The sequence below is a fragment of the Nyctereutes procyonoides genome, unplaced genomic scaffold, assembly GCF_905146905.1.
Source record: "Nyctereutes procyonoides isolate TBG_1078 unplaced genomic scaffold, NYPRO_anot_genome, whole genome shotgun sequence".
NCBI lineage: Eukaryota > Metazoa > Chordata > Mammalia > Carnivora > Canidae > Nyctereutes > Nyctereutes procyonoides.
In genome coordinates, this window is record NW_026575137.1 from 11698370 (window position 1) to 11715319 (window position 16950).

Genomic DNA, 16950 nt, shown 5'->3' on the forward strand with positions numbered 1-16950 from the left:
CCAGTCCGTGGGGGCGGTGGAGAGCCAGGTAGGCGTCTCTCCACCCCGCACCTCCTATCAAAACCTGCGAGCGAGCGAGCGAGAGAGCGAGGCGCACAAAAAATCCAAGGCCACAGCAATAAGGGGAAGGGAAAAAAACCCTAAGGCAATCCTCCTCGGGCTCCTTTTCTTCCAGCGTGGCCAGGCAAGGTGTGAAAGTCCGCATCTCCCTCTGGGCGGGCAGGTGGGAGGGCCCCGGAGGGGGGCGCGCTGGGCCTCCCCCCCCCCCCCCCCCCGCCGCGAGTCCCTGCGTCCGTCGTCCGTCGGTGCGTCCGCTCCCCACGCTGCGCCCGGGCGTCGCCGCTACCTGCAGCCGCAGGACTCCACCACCATGTCCTCGTACTGCTTGTAGACCACGTTGTTGCCCGCGTCGATGTACAGGATGCTGATGGGGGTGAGCCTGGTGGGCACGCAGCAGCTGGGCGGCGTGGAGCCGGGGTCCATGGAGTTCATGAGCGTCTGGATGATGGCGTGGTTGGTGGGCTCCAGGTGCGAGCGCAGCGGGAAATCGCACACGCCCTCGCAGTGGAAGGCCTCGTACTCGAGCGGCGCGATGATCCAGTCGTCCCAGCCCAGCTCCTTGAAGTTCACGTGCAGGGGCTTCTTGCCACAGCGCAGCCTCGACTTCTTGCCGTGCCGCTTGCCGTGGCGGCTGGCGAGGGCCGTGCGCCGCCGGCGGCCGGGCGGGGGCGGCCAGGGCGCGGCCAGCGGGGCCCCCGGGGGTGGCGCCCGCCCCCCGCCCGGCCGCCCCCGCGCCTCGGCCAACAGGCTGCGGCGCCGCGAGCGCGAGAACACGACGAGCAGCGCGCGCTCCTGCGGCCGCCGCGCCCCCCGGCCGAAGCCCAGGCTCCGCAGGTCCGGCGGCGGCCCCCGCGGCGACCCTGGCCCCGGCCCCCGCGCCCCGGCCCCGGCCCCGGCCCCGGCCCCGGCCCAGGCGGCGCGCAGCTCCAGGCACAGCGGGCCCCGCGGCGGCGGGCGCAGGCCGGGCCGCACGTCGAACACCTCCCAGCCGGCCCGCGGCGGCCCCTGCGGGGACAGGGTCCGCGCGCCCAGCAGCCGCGGCGACAGGCAGGGCGACAGCTGCAGGCGCAGCGGCCGCGGCGGGCCCCGGGGCGGGGGCGGCGCGCGGCGGAACAGCCTCAGCTCGGCGCCCACCAGCTCCTCGCGCTCCGGCAGCGCCGACACGTCGAACACGTACTCCTGCCTCCGCAGCGGGGCGCGCGCGGCGGCGTCTGCCGGGACACAAGGGCCACAGTCAGCCTCGCCCCGCGGGGACGCGAGCCAGGGATGCGCGGCCGCGGGGGCGGGGCGGGAGGCGGGGAGGGGGGTGCACCGAGGCCTCCCGGGGAGCGGGGGTGGGCGGGGAGGGGTGCACCCAGGCCGCCCCGGGATGCAGGGGGCGGGGAGGCGGAGCACCGAGGCTGCCCGGGGATGCAGGGGGCGGGGAGGGGGTGCACCGAGGCTGCCCGGGGAGCGGGGGGGGGGCGGGGAGGGGTGCACCGAGGCCGCGGGGGGGGGGGAGTCCTGCTGGGGATGCATCGCGATCGCCCCGGGAGCAGAGCTGGGGGGGCAGGGGGGTCCTGTTGGAGGTGCATGGAGGCCGCCCGGGAGGCCCTGCTGTAGGGTAAATCGAGTCAGCCCCGGGAGCGGGGGGGGGGGGGGGGGTTGGGGGCAGGCTGGGGGTCCTGCTGGAAGGTGCACTGAGATGGCCCGGAGGAGCTAGGGGGCAGGAGGGGGCTGGGGGAATCCTGCTGCAGGTGCATTGAGGCCGCCCCGGGAGCAGGAGGGGGAAGCAGGACGGGACCTCTACTGGGGGTGCATCAAGGCTGCCCTGGAGCAGGGGAGGAGGGAGCGGGGGAAGGGAGCCGGGGAGCGCCCCCCGCCAGGGTCCTGCTGGGGGTAATTCGAGGCCACCCGGGAGTAGGGGGGGAAGGAGCGGGGGTGGGGGGCAGGTCCTGCTGGGGAGTGCATCGAGGCCGCCTGGAGCTGGGGGGAAGGGGTGGGGGTCCTGCTGGAGGGTGCACCGAGGCCGCCCCGGGGAGCGAGGAGGCGGGAGGGGGCGGGCGGCCCGGGGGCGGGGGTCCTGCTGGGCTCCCCCCTCGGAGCGCTCCCTCCCCCGCCCAGACGTGCGCAGCTGGGGGCACCCCGCGGCCTCCTCCCCGCGGCGGGGCTCCCGGGCGGAAGTCGGAGGCTGCCTGGGCAGGGGCGCGGCCTCCCGGGTCTTCCCCCAGGAGCCCGCGTCACCGCTAATGTGCCCTTTGTGGCCCTGAGCCCGGGCGCGCTTCCCCGACCGCCCTTGGCTGCGGGCTCCGCTCACACGCACCTCCCGGTCGGGATGTCACCTCCTCCGGGGGGCCCTCTGCGACCACCCTGACCTCAAGTAGTCTCCCTGGGCCACCAGCACGCCCCAGCGGAGGCGCTCCCGCACCCACGCAGCCACAGTGGCCTCGGCGGGGTCCAGCTGCGCCCGACCTGCAGTACCTGCTGCTCCATAAGCTCTTCTCACTCTGCCGGCCCCTTAAAACCATCTACTGGGGCCAGGGCTGGTCTTAGCCACTTGCAGAAATATCTGAGGACAGAGCCCAGGCACTGGGGTTTTCGATAGTTTTGTTGTTGTGCTCTTGGTTTTTAAGGTCCGAGAGGATTTGAAGATGCAGCCCTCCCCTAGACCACCGCTCTGGGGTGTCCCAAGTGTCCGCCCATTAGACACTCTGCTGAAGGATTTAGGCCCGGCACAGGGAGGCACAGAGAGGACAGAATGAAGATCTGCTGTGTGAAGGCTCCCTCGCTCGCTTTTTCAAAGTCACCAACCATTTTAACAACAAACAAAAGAGCAATGAAGCTTTCAGAAGTTGGGGGGTGGTGTGGGGGGCAGCAAATGAACACACACACACCAGGCATCCATCCATTGAGAAGATCCTGCAGCCCATGAGGAACACATCAGTTAGGAGAAAACTTCAACCAAACACACACACACACACACAGTGACCTTCCCCCCTCCACCCGCTCACCCAACTTGAAATCTTCTTGCTTTGGAACTAATCTTAAAGATGAGTTTTTCGGTCACAAATAAGGAAAAAGAAATTTAGGGCACGTGATGGGGGAGGTGTTGCAGGGAAATAAAATAACAGGCTTTTAAAATCCAAGAGGAATTCTTTGGGACCAAGGCGAAACTTGACTTCTTTTTTGACGCATTTGTGCATGAAGCCAACCCCACTTCAATATGCAAGGCAGAAAGCTAAGCAGATTTTCCTGGGCTGCCTTCTCATAAAATATTTACAACCCAGCAAATACAAAAATCCCCAAAGCCCCCCAAGCTTTCCCCAGAAGCTAGTAAAGTTTGGTTCGATTTCAATAGTAAAAGTGTCACTGGGTCCCCGGGTCGGACCCTCCCTGCCCGTCCAGATGCAGCCCCAGGGCTCGGGACCTGGAGTCTCAGCCACACCCAGACCCCACTCTGGGCCAACCGCAGGGCCAGCTACCTCCCTCTAAGACACATGCCCCAACCTGAGATGGAGCCGTAGGAAGGGTTAGAGAGGTGAAGAGGGAAAAGCTGCTGGAGGCGGTTGATTTATGGAAGCCAAGACCTTCAAACCGACCAGGGTCACATTAAAATCAGTGGGAACTCAGCACACTTTCTTCTCCTCCTTTAAAGAAACCTGCGTCTGACAACCCTCAGCCACCACCCAGATCTCTGGACCTAGTGCCTGAGGCTTCGCTTTCTTGCCTCTCATATTTCTCTCTCTCCAAGCAGGATGTGATGAGAGGGACAAACCGAAGGCATTCGCTGCGCCAGCTACACGTCGTGAGGGCTGACGCCTCTTTAATCCTGACTTTATCCACAAGCACAGACCAGTCCTGCAAGACACATAGTCCTGTGGCTCCCATTTTACAGGTGGGAGAGCCAAGGTTTGCAGAAACTAAGTTAACGACCAACGTCTGGCAGCTAATAAGTGGTAGAGTTGAGATTCACACTCAAGGCCACTAAACTCCAGAGTGGGAGCATTTAGCCCCTGAGCCCCGCTGCCCCCTTGTCTCTCCATTAGAGCGCGGGCGCCAGAGCTCGGGAGCAACCAACCAGGAATGGCTGGGGCATAAGGGGTGGGGGGTCCCGTCCAAACTGTATTTGCAGGGCTTGCTGGGAATGAGACATGGACTGCCTAGGGACATCACTGCCACCTCTGCGTACATGACTCTTGAGATACTTGGTCACTGGTGGGAGGGTGTAGATGGGAGATGTAGAGGCTAATGATTTATTTCTCTCTCATGAGACATGGAGAGAAATCTTTTCTCTCTCTCTCGCTCTCTCTCTTTTAAAGTGTGGGCTAATGACAGCTAGTCTCCACCGCTGAGTCACATTTCTCTAGTCCTCAAGAACGGTCAAAACAGAGGAAAGCGTCTGTAAAGAGGGGGCTCTACTGCTCCGGCAGCCTTGGGCTTTCTGCCACTCTTTCTAGCGAGAGCACCAGCTCTATCTTTGCGGGGCTCAAGGGAGGACTCAGACCGTAACCTGCTCCCTTCTCTTCCTGCACCAGCTCCGATCCACAGGAGTGGCTTCACCCGCATGACTGTGGACACCCCTGCTCACAGGGCCAGGCTTCCCAGGCATGTGTCAGTGGTGTGGACACACTCCCAGGAGGACAGACCCAATGAAGCAGCTGCCAGGGCCTTGGAAGGGGGCTCTGGGCTATGGGGGCAAGATCTCTACGGTGTGGGTACCTCAGTAGAGCAGGGGCTCTCTGGGCCACTAAACCTGTAGGGGTTCCGAAGTCTGCACCACCAGCATCATACTTGTTAGAAATGGAAATTCTGTCAAGCCCCAGGGGTTGTTGTGGAAGCCAGAATTTGCATTTGTCTTCAGTTCCCAGGTCACGTTGATTCTGCTGGTCTGGGATCCCACTTTAAGAACCACTCGTGTAGGGATCCCTGGGTGGCGCAGCGGTTTGGCGCCTGCCTTTGGCCCAGGGCGCGATCCTGGAGACCCGGGATCGAATCCCACGTCAGGCTCCCGGTGCATGGAGCCTGCTTCTCCCTCTGCCTGTGTCTCTGCCTCTCTTTCTCTCTCTGTATGACTATCATAAATAAATTTAAAAAAAAGTTAAAAAAAAAAGAACCACTCGTGTAGATGAGCAGGTCCCCTTGGCTCTTCAGATTCCCCACCCTGTGGATGGGCACCACTGGGGGTGGAGCAAAACCGGGTCCTCCAAAGCACAGCACCCAGGGCAGGGTCTAAGGTGGTACTCGCCAGAGCCAAGTCTAGCTCCTTTTTGCTCCCCCACCTCAACAGCCACCCCCACATTTTCTTTTTTTTTACTCTTTCAGCCACATGTCCTCTTGCTGGGTCTCCAGAACTTCTAACCCCTTAACAGAAGGTCCATAAAGGTGGCTACTCTGCGCAGCTCTCCTACAGACCACATTCCCCACCTGCCCGGACCTGCTCTGGAGCCATGCATCACAGAAATAGCCCAGAGGAGGCATCCGACCCGGGGAGTGCACACACCGCCATCCCCTGTGACCCTGAAGACACTCGGGCTGCAGACTGGCATCTCAGAGCCCGGCCCTGCTGCCACGGCCCGCTGCCTGTGGGTAGGAAGCCAGCCCTTCACACGCCCTCCCACAAGCCTCCTCTCCCCTGAAGGCCTGCCTAAGTGAGGGCTGGTATCATCAAATGACTCTCTCCCATCCCCCTCACCAGAAACAAGCACCTTTCATTCTGTTTGTGGCACTTTTTTACAACCCAGAAGTGCATCCTAAGCACTTTAAATCAAAATCAAAATCAATCAGTAATAAATCATGGGAGCTTTATATTTTGCTTTTAATTTGCACAGACCTTGGCTCAAGCCTGGCGAACTCAGTGTTTGTGGGTCTGAGACACACAAACCTTTCCAGTTACAATCGCTGGACTTGCGCTTACCCATTTTCCCAGGTGGCTGCATGGAGGGACGAAGGGGAGAAGAGACCAAGGAAGGAACAAACCATCCGAGTATTTGAAGGAAAGTCTCCATAATAAATAGGCCAGCCTTTCTTGAATTAAGGGCAAGGCGGTCAAATGCTGAGGTGAGGACACCTCAAACACGCACGTCCAGTGGGGATTTCCATAAACAGCTTTAAAAGGAAACAAATGAGGACACAGAAGAACTACCTGCAAGGCAGGGACCATAACACCCTTTTTAAATTCTAGAAAGGCACAGTCCGCAGTGCGGGGGCAGCCTCAGCCCTGGCTGGAGGAAGCTAAGACTCAAACAGCAGGTGGGAAAGGGAAAGATGCTCAGCGCACCAGACCCCAGGCCCCGACACCCCAGAACCTGAGCCCCAGGAGGGCGCTGCAGCCAGGGATGTGCAGCTGCGGTGGGAGATGTCCAGCCTCCAGGGCCCCCAGGGCTCTGGGACCAGCTCCTCTGGGCCACCCCGTGGAGGGTTTCTGAAAACCTGCCAACAATTTGGTTTGGGGCAAGAAGGGCCCATCCTGCATTTTCCCCCAGATCTGTGCACTGCTTGAGGTCCCTCTTGAGAGCCCTGACGGGATTTTCTGTCACTGGCCGCCAGGAGGTGTCCCTGTGGAACCCCCTCCCCCAGAGAGCTCGTCCCTGCGCTTCAGGGTCCCATCCTCTGGATTCTTGGTGACGCCCACCCCCGCCCTGCGTCCTGTCCTCTGAAGGCGATCCCGCTGCCAGGGCGGCTCAGAGGGCCAAGACCCTGGTGGGCTTTCCCACTTCCCGTGGGGTGGGGACAGGAGCCACCGGGCTGTCACCCACCTGTGCAAAGAGAAGCCCAGACATCTCTACAGTTACACCCCTCCCCCACCTCACCCCCATTTTTGAGCCCACAGCCGCATTGGCCACTTCCAGGCGCGCCTGAGCGCACCTGGACACACCTGGGTGCACCTGGGCACACCTGAGAGCACCTAGTGCCAGGCCCGGGTGGGGCTTTGATGGGCCCGGTCCCTGAATTGGCACCTTCCACCGTCACACCGGTTTACAGCTGGGGCACCTGGGGCTCTGCGAGCTACCTTCACCTCCCACCGTCTGGGACTAGCCAAGGACCTGATCTGAAGGGCTTAGTTCCCGCCCCCCCCGCGCCCCCCTGCGGTCACGCCCTCTTCCAACGCTCCGACACGCGGTGGTGCAGAGGACACGCGACACACATTCATCACCAATGCCATCAACTCCAGGCTAATTGGGTTCCCCCAGGATCTTTTTTTCCCCCTTACTAGAAGGAAGAAGACCTCAACGCAGGGGTTTCACGGCTCGATTTGGAGTCACTGAGCTTCAGCACCGCCCTGAGGCTGGAAATAGAGTCAGGTGTTCAGGACGCGTAAAAAAGGAGCCACCAACCCTCTCTCCTGGGGTGAAGGGCTCTGCGTAATTTACTCCCCAACAATTACTCTCTCCGGAGACACAGTGATAACCTGAGCATCCCCTCATGTTCTTGTCCCGAGGCCAGCCTCTGCTGCCATCCGCTGCAGGCTGCTGTGCTCACTAAGCATCCTCTGCGGGGCAGATCCAGGAGGCAAGCCACACGACTCCCCGTCTCCAGGGAGCTCTGGCTTCACCATCCAGAATAAAAACCGTACTGGCAGACACTGGTGCAGCGAGTGCCATTTGCTACGCATGATCTAAACTCCCATAAGTCATTTAAACCTCAAAACTAAGTATAGAGAAGAAAAAAGATATCACTGCTATGCTCCCATTGTGGACCAGAAAACTCAAAATACAGCTTGCTAGATAGCGACCGGCCCAAGACACTCAGAGGCAGGCGTGGCAGTCTGGCCCCAGCACCTGTGCCACCACCCTGGCAGGCCTAGGCCCTGAGCTCTGGTGTAAAGCCAGAGAAAGCTCCTGTCTTCTGCGCAGCCCGTGCGTGGGGCAGGGAGCCAGTGTCTGGTCTCCTAGAGGCAAATCACTTCCCAGACAGCAGAACTCAAGGGATGCTCACAATTTTGAAAGAGAACCTACAGGGAAACAATTCTCCCATCTACAAAATGAGGATCACACCAGCTCAGAGTCACTGGGGGAGGGGTAGCAAGTGAGACGCAGAGTAGGAAAGACGTTTGTCTGAAGACCTGTGCAAATATTGGTTACTGCTGACAACGTGGAATTAGCACAGGAATCTAGAGTCTAAGAGACGTGGATCTGAATTCCGACCTGCGGCTCACTGGCTGGGTGACCCAGTGAAACTCTCAGTCACATCACCCCTCCCAGCCTCACATGCCTCATCTGTAAAACGGGAGAACCGTCCCCCACGTTGCAGAGTCACTGGAAAGGTGGGAGTCCAGGCACCCCGGGCCGTTGTGCCTGGCACAAGAGGCACCTGATGAGTGCAGCGACGTTACTGTAACCCCCCACATCCAAGGAGGAGGCAGAGGATGCACCTGTTCTCCTCTTGGCCTTCTCTGAGGAGATGCAGTCCAGTTATTCCTGGAGGGTCTCCAGAAGCCAGCAAAGGAAAGGTGCTGGCTGCGGGGTTAAAGAAAGGAGCCAGGACTCCCAGTTCCTGTTCATCTGGGCTCCAGGGAAGGGCGAGGCCCAGGGGGTTGTGGGCTCCCCACCGTCCCACTGATCCTTCCCAGTGCCCCTATATCATATGTCATCCACCGCTGAGGTCTGTCACCGCTCCCACATGAACACCAGCCTGTAACCAGAACCTCGTCAAGGATAGATCCCTCCTGGCAGGTTCTCTCTTCCGCAGGCTCGAGGCCAGCGCTAGCCCATATACTAACCCATTGGGCTCCCTGGCTGGGCAGAGGCAGCCCTGAGAGGCCTGGGGGTTAGTCTCCTTGCCCTACTCCACACCTCCCACCGTGGAGCCCTCTTGGGGGCACAGTCTGTCCACAGAGCCAGTCTGGGGTGGGGGTGACGGTGACGGTGACGGTGACGTTCTTCACCTGGCAAAGGGCCAGGTATATGTGGCAAGGAGATGGGCCCCTCAGGCTGAGTGCAGCGCCCAGACCCAGAGCAAGTCTCCTGAGGCGGCCCAGTGTGCGGCTGCTGGCTGTGCGTCCTTGCCACACGCTCCCCTGCCCAGGGTCTCTCTAGAGCTCCCGGCTTCCCCGTGGTCTCTCCAATGCCGTACCCCGCATTGCTCAGCTTCCTTCCGCCTTTCAAGGGTCAGAGAGGCCCGAGCTGATCCTCCACAGAATCTGGGGAGGTGTTTGTGGTCTCTATTCCGAGCCTGGCGGATGTCTCCATGTGCTGGTGGCTGGCCCGAATCCCACAGAGAAATCCCAGCGTTTGCACACCACCAAGCTCTGGCCCAGCCAGAGGCAAACGAGGGAGGGTGGGACGGGTGGGAAGGTGAACCCCAGATTCCACCTGCCTGAACTCACTTTCAGAAGCCCCGCACAGCCTGAGCCTCAGCAGCGCTGCCAGCCCTCTCCCCTGGGCCCTGGGCACCTCCACCCCAGCAGGACTCCCAGGGGACTCTTGTGTTTCTCTACAATGAAATGGATCCCTTTGTAAAGTGGGGTCCAAGAGGCGCCAACCCCGAGAGCAGATCAGGAGCCTGCGATCAAGAGCAGCCCACCGGGTCTCTTCAGGGCAGTCTCCCCCTGGGCTTCCAAGATCTTAATTTGACATCCCTGCGGATGAGATCCCAGCTGAAGCCGCCGCGCTGCTGCACCGCCCCCCCCCCCCCGCCTGTCCGCCCCACGTCCTCCGAAGGTCACTGCGCGCAGGGCCCAGGCCAGGGTTGCGCACGGCCGCCCTCGCTGCACTGCTGGCCTGGCCGGGGCGTTGCTGGGAGCCCACCGGGCCCACAGGTGCGGGCTGCCAGGGGGTGAAGGGCAGCGGAGAACCTGCGGGTGGGGGGGGGCACGACGGGGCCTGTGGCCAGAGGACACTTGGGGCTCAAAAGCAGAAAGGGTTCCCGTCTTATGTGGTGCCTCCGCTCCGCCTGGTTCTCGGGCTGCAGCGGGGACGGGTGCTCAGGAGAGGGCTTCAGTGCCCGGGGGTCCTGCGGGGACAGGGGTTCAGCTTTGAGGAAGGGCCGGTGGGGCCTGGGCCCCGCTCACCCCGGGCTGTCCTCGGGGCGGACGCCGCAGAGAAGGGACAGCCGCGCTGGCGCTGCCGACCCACCGTCCACGGGCCTTGGGTTCCGACCCCGCGCGACCCCGCGACCGCCCCCGCAGTCCACCGGCTCCCTAAGTTAGCACCCCGCCCCCCGCCCCTCCTGCACGCCCCCTGCCCCAGCCCCAGCCCCAGCCCCAGCCGGCTCCCTAAGTTAGCACCCCGCCCCCCGCCCCTCCTGCACGCCCCCCGCCCCAGCCCCAGCCCCAGCCCCAGCCGGCTCCCTAAGTTAGCACCCCGCCCCCGCCCCCGCCAGCTCCCTGAGTTAGGCCCTCCGCGCCCCTCCCGCGCGCCCCGCGACCGCCCCCACGGTCCACCGGCTCGCTAAGTCCCCCACCCCCGCGCCCCTCCTGCACGCCCCCCGACCCCGCCGGCTCCCTAACTTAGCCCCCCCTGCTCCCCCGCCCCGCCCCCCGCCGGCCGCGCGCCCCCGACCCGGGCCCCCAGCAGCGCTAATGGACTGTCCTGGAAGGCACCGAGCGGCAACCCTGGAACCCATTAGGCCTACGACGACCTATTTAACTCCTGTAAACAGAAGACACCACTTAACCGCCGTTGAGCTTAAAAATAAACAGCCCGGGCTTTAAGAGAGGCAGGGGGAGGGCGGGGAGGGGCCTGCAGGGAGGGGCCGGTGCCCGGCAACGAAAGGACGCGGAGGCCCCGGTTCCCGCGAACCGGGCGCGTCCCGGGTCCAGAGCGCACCGCGCCCAGGCTGTCCCACACCCGACGGCGGACGGAACCACCGCCTCTCGGTACCGCCCCCCCCCTGTGGATGGGCGCCCAGGCCTCCACTGCCCTCGGTCTGGTCCTCGCTCTCCCACGTCGGCCTCCCCCTTCTCCTGCCCCCCGCCGCCCCAGGCATCGCTCCCGCTCCCAGGACGCGCGGACCCCGAGGGCGCGGGGAGCCTTAGGCGCCTCCTGCGGCGCGCGGGGTGCGCACGGGGTCCCCGCGGTCCCGGGGCGCGCAAACTCGCAGGTTGCCATTCTTCGTTGGTTGTGCGCAAGAGGGGACTCGGGCTTAGGGGTTTGGGTTTTTTTTTTTTTTTTTTTTTTTTTTTTAATGTGGAGAAAGGACCAGGCTGTTTGAGCGCGCTTCGATCCCCTCCCCCACCAGCAGCTCCGCGGCGCAAACTCCCGGAGCCCAAGCGGCCCCCGCGCCCCCCGCGCCCCCCGCGCCGGGAAGCCTTCGGAGTCGTCCTGCGAGCAGCCGCCGCTGCAGAGGAAGCTCGCCCTGACTGTGGCCCCCTGCACTCTGGCTGCACGAGGCACTAGGTGCTCAGCCTGCTTGCTCAGGCGGCCCTGGGAAGGGTCTCGAAGGGCAGCCCCTGGGCCTTGGGGACGCGGTGACAGCGACTGATACTTCACAGCAAGCCAAGGGCCAAGGCCTCTGTGGTTTGTGGCCTCTAGAATGTTTTAATCATTCCAACCAGCAGAGAATAACAAGCTTTCAGGCTTCCTTCCCTCACCCCAGGCCTTTTTCCAGGCCCTTCCAGTCCGCCCTGCGGAAGATCCTGAACCCGGACAGCGCTGCAGACCCCACGCCGGCGCTCACGCGGGCGCGCCCTCAACACGCAATCCTCTTCCAAGGCTGCTCCCTCTTTCCGGGGAAATAAAGCCTAGATTGGAACCTTCTGCCGGCTTCCTCACTTGGCCGTCTGGTCTGCATTAGTGTTTTTATAAGGGACTCAAACAAATCGAATACAAGGTCACCAAATAATTAACAGTTGTGAATTCCCTCCGTCCCCATTAAAATACTTCCCTGCTTATATTTCATTTTCCGTTTGCCAACGACAACAGGGTCGGGGCAAAAGCGCTGCTGCGCCGATTATGCCACTCTGCGGCCCAGGTCCACCCAGAAACTCGCTGTTTTGCACAAATGTGCTGTACCAGCCGACCTTCGATGGCGAGGAAACTGCAGCCCTTCGAATGCCCTCCCTGCAGCCCGGCTATCCCCACAAGGTCCTGCCCGGCCCCTGGATAATCACGGCCCAGAAGGTAAACCAAGAAGCCGACAATCAGCGGCAAAACTTTCCAGCGATTCATTTCTAGGGTGTCGAGTTCCTCAAGGATGTCCCGATCTCGTTTTCTTGGTTTTTATCTGTTCCTGACTGCCTCCTTTCTGAGAAGGCTATTGTAACAACATCAATAACCAGAAGAAAAAAAGAATTTTTGTAGGAATCTTGTTATTTCCAAATCATCTGGATACCGAACTCACCACAGTATTGCTGGACTCATCTTGGTTTCCTCCAAAACCAAGGGGGAGGGTTTTTTCCCTCTTGCTGGAATTAAGTGCCACTTCTCAGTACATAAATGGAAAATCCGAGGTTTGTCTCTCTCTTCTCTTCCCCCCTCTCTCTCAGCCTTGTTCAGTTCAGAGAAGTTCCAATTATCTGCCTTTCCCAGGCCCCGAAGTGGGGGCCCTAGGGCTCCAGTACTAGTGGCTTTTAATGATTCTATCATGTGCTAACTGTAATTTCTTTATAGCCAACCTGATCCACTCTGATCTTATAACAGCACCAACACACACACACACTCACACACTTTCCATCTTTGTGGATCCAAAGTCGTGCTGAAAACCCGATAAGGAGGACTTTTTGAAGATGAGGGGTAGCATGGCTTGTGCCTTGACAGAGAGTACAAAGAGGAAGCAAAACCCAGCACTGATTCACACTCTCACATCCCAAGTTCCGCTCCAACTCCAAGCTCGGGCTTAAGAAATCACAGAAGAATATTAGACTGAGTGGTAACTTTGCCCATTTTTTTTTTGACTCTGGCTTCCTGCCATGATCCTTTAGAAACCTCCTCACCCCTTACCCTATCCACATAGTGCCACAGTTAAGCATGGGGGATCTAGAATTGGCTACCTGCTTCATTCCTCTGGGTGACCTTAGGCCACTCACTTAACCTCTTTGTCTTCCTTAATTCACCTGTAAAAACAGTGATTATAAGCACTTTCCCGACCAGTTGTTGTCAGAATTAAATGAAATAATTCAGGTAACAGATTTTAGCACAGTACTTGGTACGCGGTAAGTGCTCAGTATTTGTTGATTATCACCTCTAGATGTTTGGGGAGCAAATTGAAAGGAGGAACATTAAAAAAAGAGAAAAAAAAAGAAACCTAGCAATAAGGTCTCCTTATTGGGTGTGTGTTGGGGGAGAAGGTGGCAAGGGTGGACCGGGCTTTCTTTAAAGACCCAAAGCGCTCCCCTGGTTCATTTCGGATGGATTTTTATCCCAGCTCACCCACTCTTAATCGCCAGCCTGAGGGCTAACTTTTGAGGTTCCGGGGCTCCCGGGTGAGGAAGGCTATTTACAAATACTGTGCGTGAGTCAGGAGCTCCAGGACTTCGGGACTCCTCCCCCTGAGGGTCCCCTGCTCCACCAGGCCCAGCCCGCCGCCCTCGACGGCGATTTAAACATCCCGAGGCGAGGCGCCAAGTCCCTGGGCCAGGCCCAGCTGTGGGCAGGCCCCAGCGCCCGCCTCCCCCGCCATCCAAGGGGTGGGGAGGGGGAGGGGAGGGGTGGAGGAGGGATGGACAGGGGGAGGGATGGAGGGCGCGGGATGGAGAGGGAAGGGGAGGGATGGAGAGGGGGAGGGGAGGATGGAGAGGAGGAAGGGATGGAGAGGGGGAGGGGAGGGATGAGGAGGGGAGGAGGAGAGGAGGGCTCAGCGGCCCAGAGTCCCCACGTGAAAGGCGCGGAAGTCCTCTCCGGGAGCCGGGGATGCGGCTGGCGGGTCCCCTCCATCACGGGAGACTAGACACCGTTTGATGTGTTATGACATGAACCCTCAATTAGATCGCTGAGTTGAAACACTCCAATCAGGGGCCCGATGCTAAGCAAGCCCCGGAAGGTCCAGCCCGAGGTCACCGCCGGTGACACATCAAATCAAAATCAGTGAGAGGGAAAGTGAGGCTTTCCCTTCATCAGGCTGGCGCTGCGGCCCGCAACAGCCCCCCCCCCGCGCCCCCTCCCGCCCTGGGCTGCGCTCCTTCACCCCGAGCCGCGCGGCCTCCCCGTCCACCAACAGCCTTGGGAACCCGGCAGCGCCCAGGCGCCTCCCAGCTGCGGGCCCGGTGGACCCCCGGCGCGGCAGCCTGCAGACCTCGGCCCGTCCTCCCTGCGGCGCCCCGAGCCCCCCAGTCCGGCCTGCGAGCCCCGGGCCTCCGCAGACACCCGGGAGCGGCCCGCAGGCTCCCCAGGTCCCGAGCCAAGCCCGCGGGTGGGGAGGGGGCACCTGCGGCCGCCTCCCCCGGGAGAGGCCCGGCGGCGACCCTCCTTGAGCCTCCCGGGTCCCCACCAGGGGCGCGAAGGGCCGTCCCTAACTGGGGGGCGCGACTGGGGCGGACGGAGACGCGCGAGGCCGGCACCGAGGGCGAGAGCGCGGGCGGGATGCGCGGGGGCCGGGCCCGCACCGCCGCGCTACCTGCCAAGGTGACTTGCGTAGCCCTAAACCCGCCGTAAAATAGCAGGCGTTAATTTGCCGCCCGCAGCTTTCAGCAGCTCGTGAACCCCGCTGACCCCCGCGTGGGCAGGAGCAGCCCGGGCAGCCGCCCCCCTGCGACCCCGCTTTCCCGGACCTGGAAGTCAGGGCGCGGAGGGTCGCAGCCGCCCCGCTCAGCCCGCCCGGGATGCTGCGCAGCTGCCTCCAGCGCTTCACCTCCTCCTTGCTTCCTTCGCGTCCCCTTCCTCCTCTTTCCCTGTCCTTCTGTCCTTCCCCTTCCTCCCTCCCCTCTCGGTCTCCTTCCTCCGCATTGTCTCCCCCCTTGAGGGGCCGAGCTCCTGGTGCCTGTGGATCCCTCCTCGGTTTCTGGGAACCAGGGGGCCCGAGGTCCTGCCCAAGGCGCTCAGCAGGCGGCCCAACGCGGGTGGCAGGAGTGGGCGCGGGGCGTTTCCGCGGGCACCCACTCACGCACCCCACGCCCTGGGAGGGGACCAGGGACAGGGCCCCGGGAGAAGCCGGAGAGGAAAGACGGGCGATGCCCGGCAGGGAAAGGTGGAGGAGCATATCCCTGCACCCGCATGGGCTAAGTACCGACAAGCTGCTACCTGTAGTTGCCCTGCCCCTGCCCCTGCTCCTGCCCCTGCTCCTGCTCCTGCCCCTGCCCTGCCCCTACTTCTGCCCCTGCCCCTGCTCCTGCCCCTGCCCTGCCCCTGCCCCTGCCCCTACTCCTGCCCCTGCTCCTGCCCTGTTCCTGCTCCTGCCCCTGCTCCTGCCCATGCCCCTGGCTCTGCTCCTGCCCCTGCCCTGCTCCTGCCCTGCCCCTGCTCCTACCCTGCTCCTGCCCATGCCCCTGCCCCTGCCTCTGCTCCTGCCCCTGCCCCTGCCCCTGTGCCCTTGCTGCCGGTGCCTTAGCAGAGCTTAAACTACCGGGCCGCCGCCTCCGGCAAGGACCGCCGAGCGCGCGGGGCTCCTGCCGGCTGCCGATCCCCACATCAGCGCAGCCCCGGGCTCAGCGCCCGTGCAGCCGGCTGGGCCGGGCGCCGCCACGCGCCCTTCGAGGACTCGTTCCTCCCCCCGCGGGACCTGCATCCGCCGCTTTCCCCGGGCCGATGGGGGCTCGCGGCTTTCCGGGCTCACCCGTGCCCCCCGCGCCCTCGCCCCGCCTCCGAAGCTCAGGCCTCGGACCGAGGCACGACCCGAGACCCCGGCCGGGTGCCGTCAGTCCCCCCGCGGCCCCGCTGCAGACCCAGTCATTTGCCTGCCACCCCCCACCCCCTCCACGCTTCCTCCACTGGCCACCGGACCAGAGGCCACCACGCTGCTTTCTGCAAAAGACAAGAGAAGGAAGGAAGGAAGGAAGGAAGGAAGGAAGGAAGGAAGGAAGGAAGGAAGGAAGGAAGGAAGGGGGAAGGAACGAAGGAGGAGGGAAGGAGGGAAAGAAGGAAGGAGGGAAGGAGGAGGGAAGGAGGGAAGGAAGGAAGGGAAGGAAGGAGGAGGGAAGGAGGGAAGGAAGGAGGAGGGAAGGAGGGAAGGAAGGACGCGAGGAAGGGAGGTTTGCAAACTGGAAACAACTCTGCAGCCACATTCAGAAACGTACTGGGCTTGAGAAAAACAATTTAAGGAAAGGAAGGGGAGGTGTCGGGGGGAAGGGGTCCGCCGGGGCAGCCTCCCGCCGGGGGCCGCGGAGCTCGGGCCGGGCGTGGGGCGCCTCCCTCGCCACTTACCTCGGCCCCTGTCCACGAAGCTGGTGATGGTGTTGGCCGCCCCGGAGGACTGGAAGAGGCTGGCGTTGATGCCCAGCTTCTCGGCGACGGAGTAGGTCCTGTAGACCGACAGCATGTAGTCGTGCGGCACCGCGCGCGCGGCCCCGCCGGCGGGCTGGGGCTCCGGGGGCTCCGGCTCCAGGGGCTCCGGCTCCGGGGGCTCCGGCTCCAGGGGCTCCCGCTCCAGGGGCTCCCGCTCCAGGGGCTCCCGCGGCGCCCGGTCCCGCGGCGCCCTCCCGTCCCTGCGGCTCCGCGTCCCCTTGGCGGCGGCCGGCTGCGCGGACGGCGAGGACGAGGGGATGGAAGCCTGCTGGGAGCCGGGCAGATCCCACAGGAAGCCGACGAGGAACACGGCCGACAGCAGCACCCGGGGCGCATCCATGGCGAGAGGCGGCGGCGCGGGCGCGGGCGCGGGGCGCGGGGGGCGCGGGGCGGCTGGACAGCGGCCGGGCCCGGCTCCCCGCGCGGACTCCGAGTGCAGGGAGCCGGGTCCCAGCCACACCAACTGCGGCCCCGCCACGCCCCCTCCCGCCCCTCGCCGGGAGGGGAGGGGAGGGGAGGGAGCGGAGGGCGGGAGGAGAGGCCCGCGGGGCGGCCGGGAGGTGTCGGGGACGGGGCCGCGGCGCGCGGGTGCGGTGGG

At 63.0% G+C, this 16950-nt stretch overlaps 1 protein-coding gene across 1 annotated transcript; it reads right to left on the reverse strand.

Moving 5' to 3' along the window:
• Nucleotides 1-342: 342 nt before the first annotated feature.
• On the reverse strand, nt 343-16692 carry GDF6 (growth differentiation factor 6). Its single transcript, XM_055303488.1, has 2 exons — nt 16272-16692; nt 343-1271 (listed from the first exon to the last, which is right to left on the reverse strand). The coding sequence occupies exons 1-2, from the start codon at nt 16690-16692 to the stop codon at nt 343-345; spliced, it is 1350 nt and encodes a 449-aa protein (XP_055159463.1).
• Between the last annotated feature and the right edge of the window lie 258 nt (nt 16693-16950).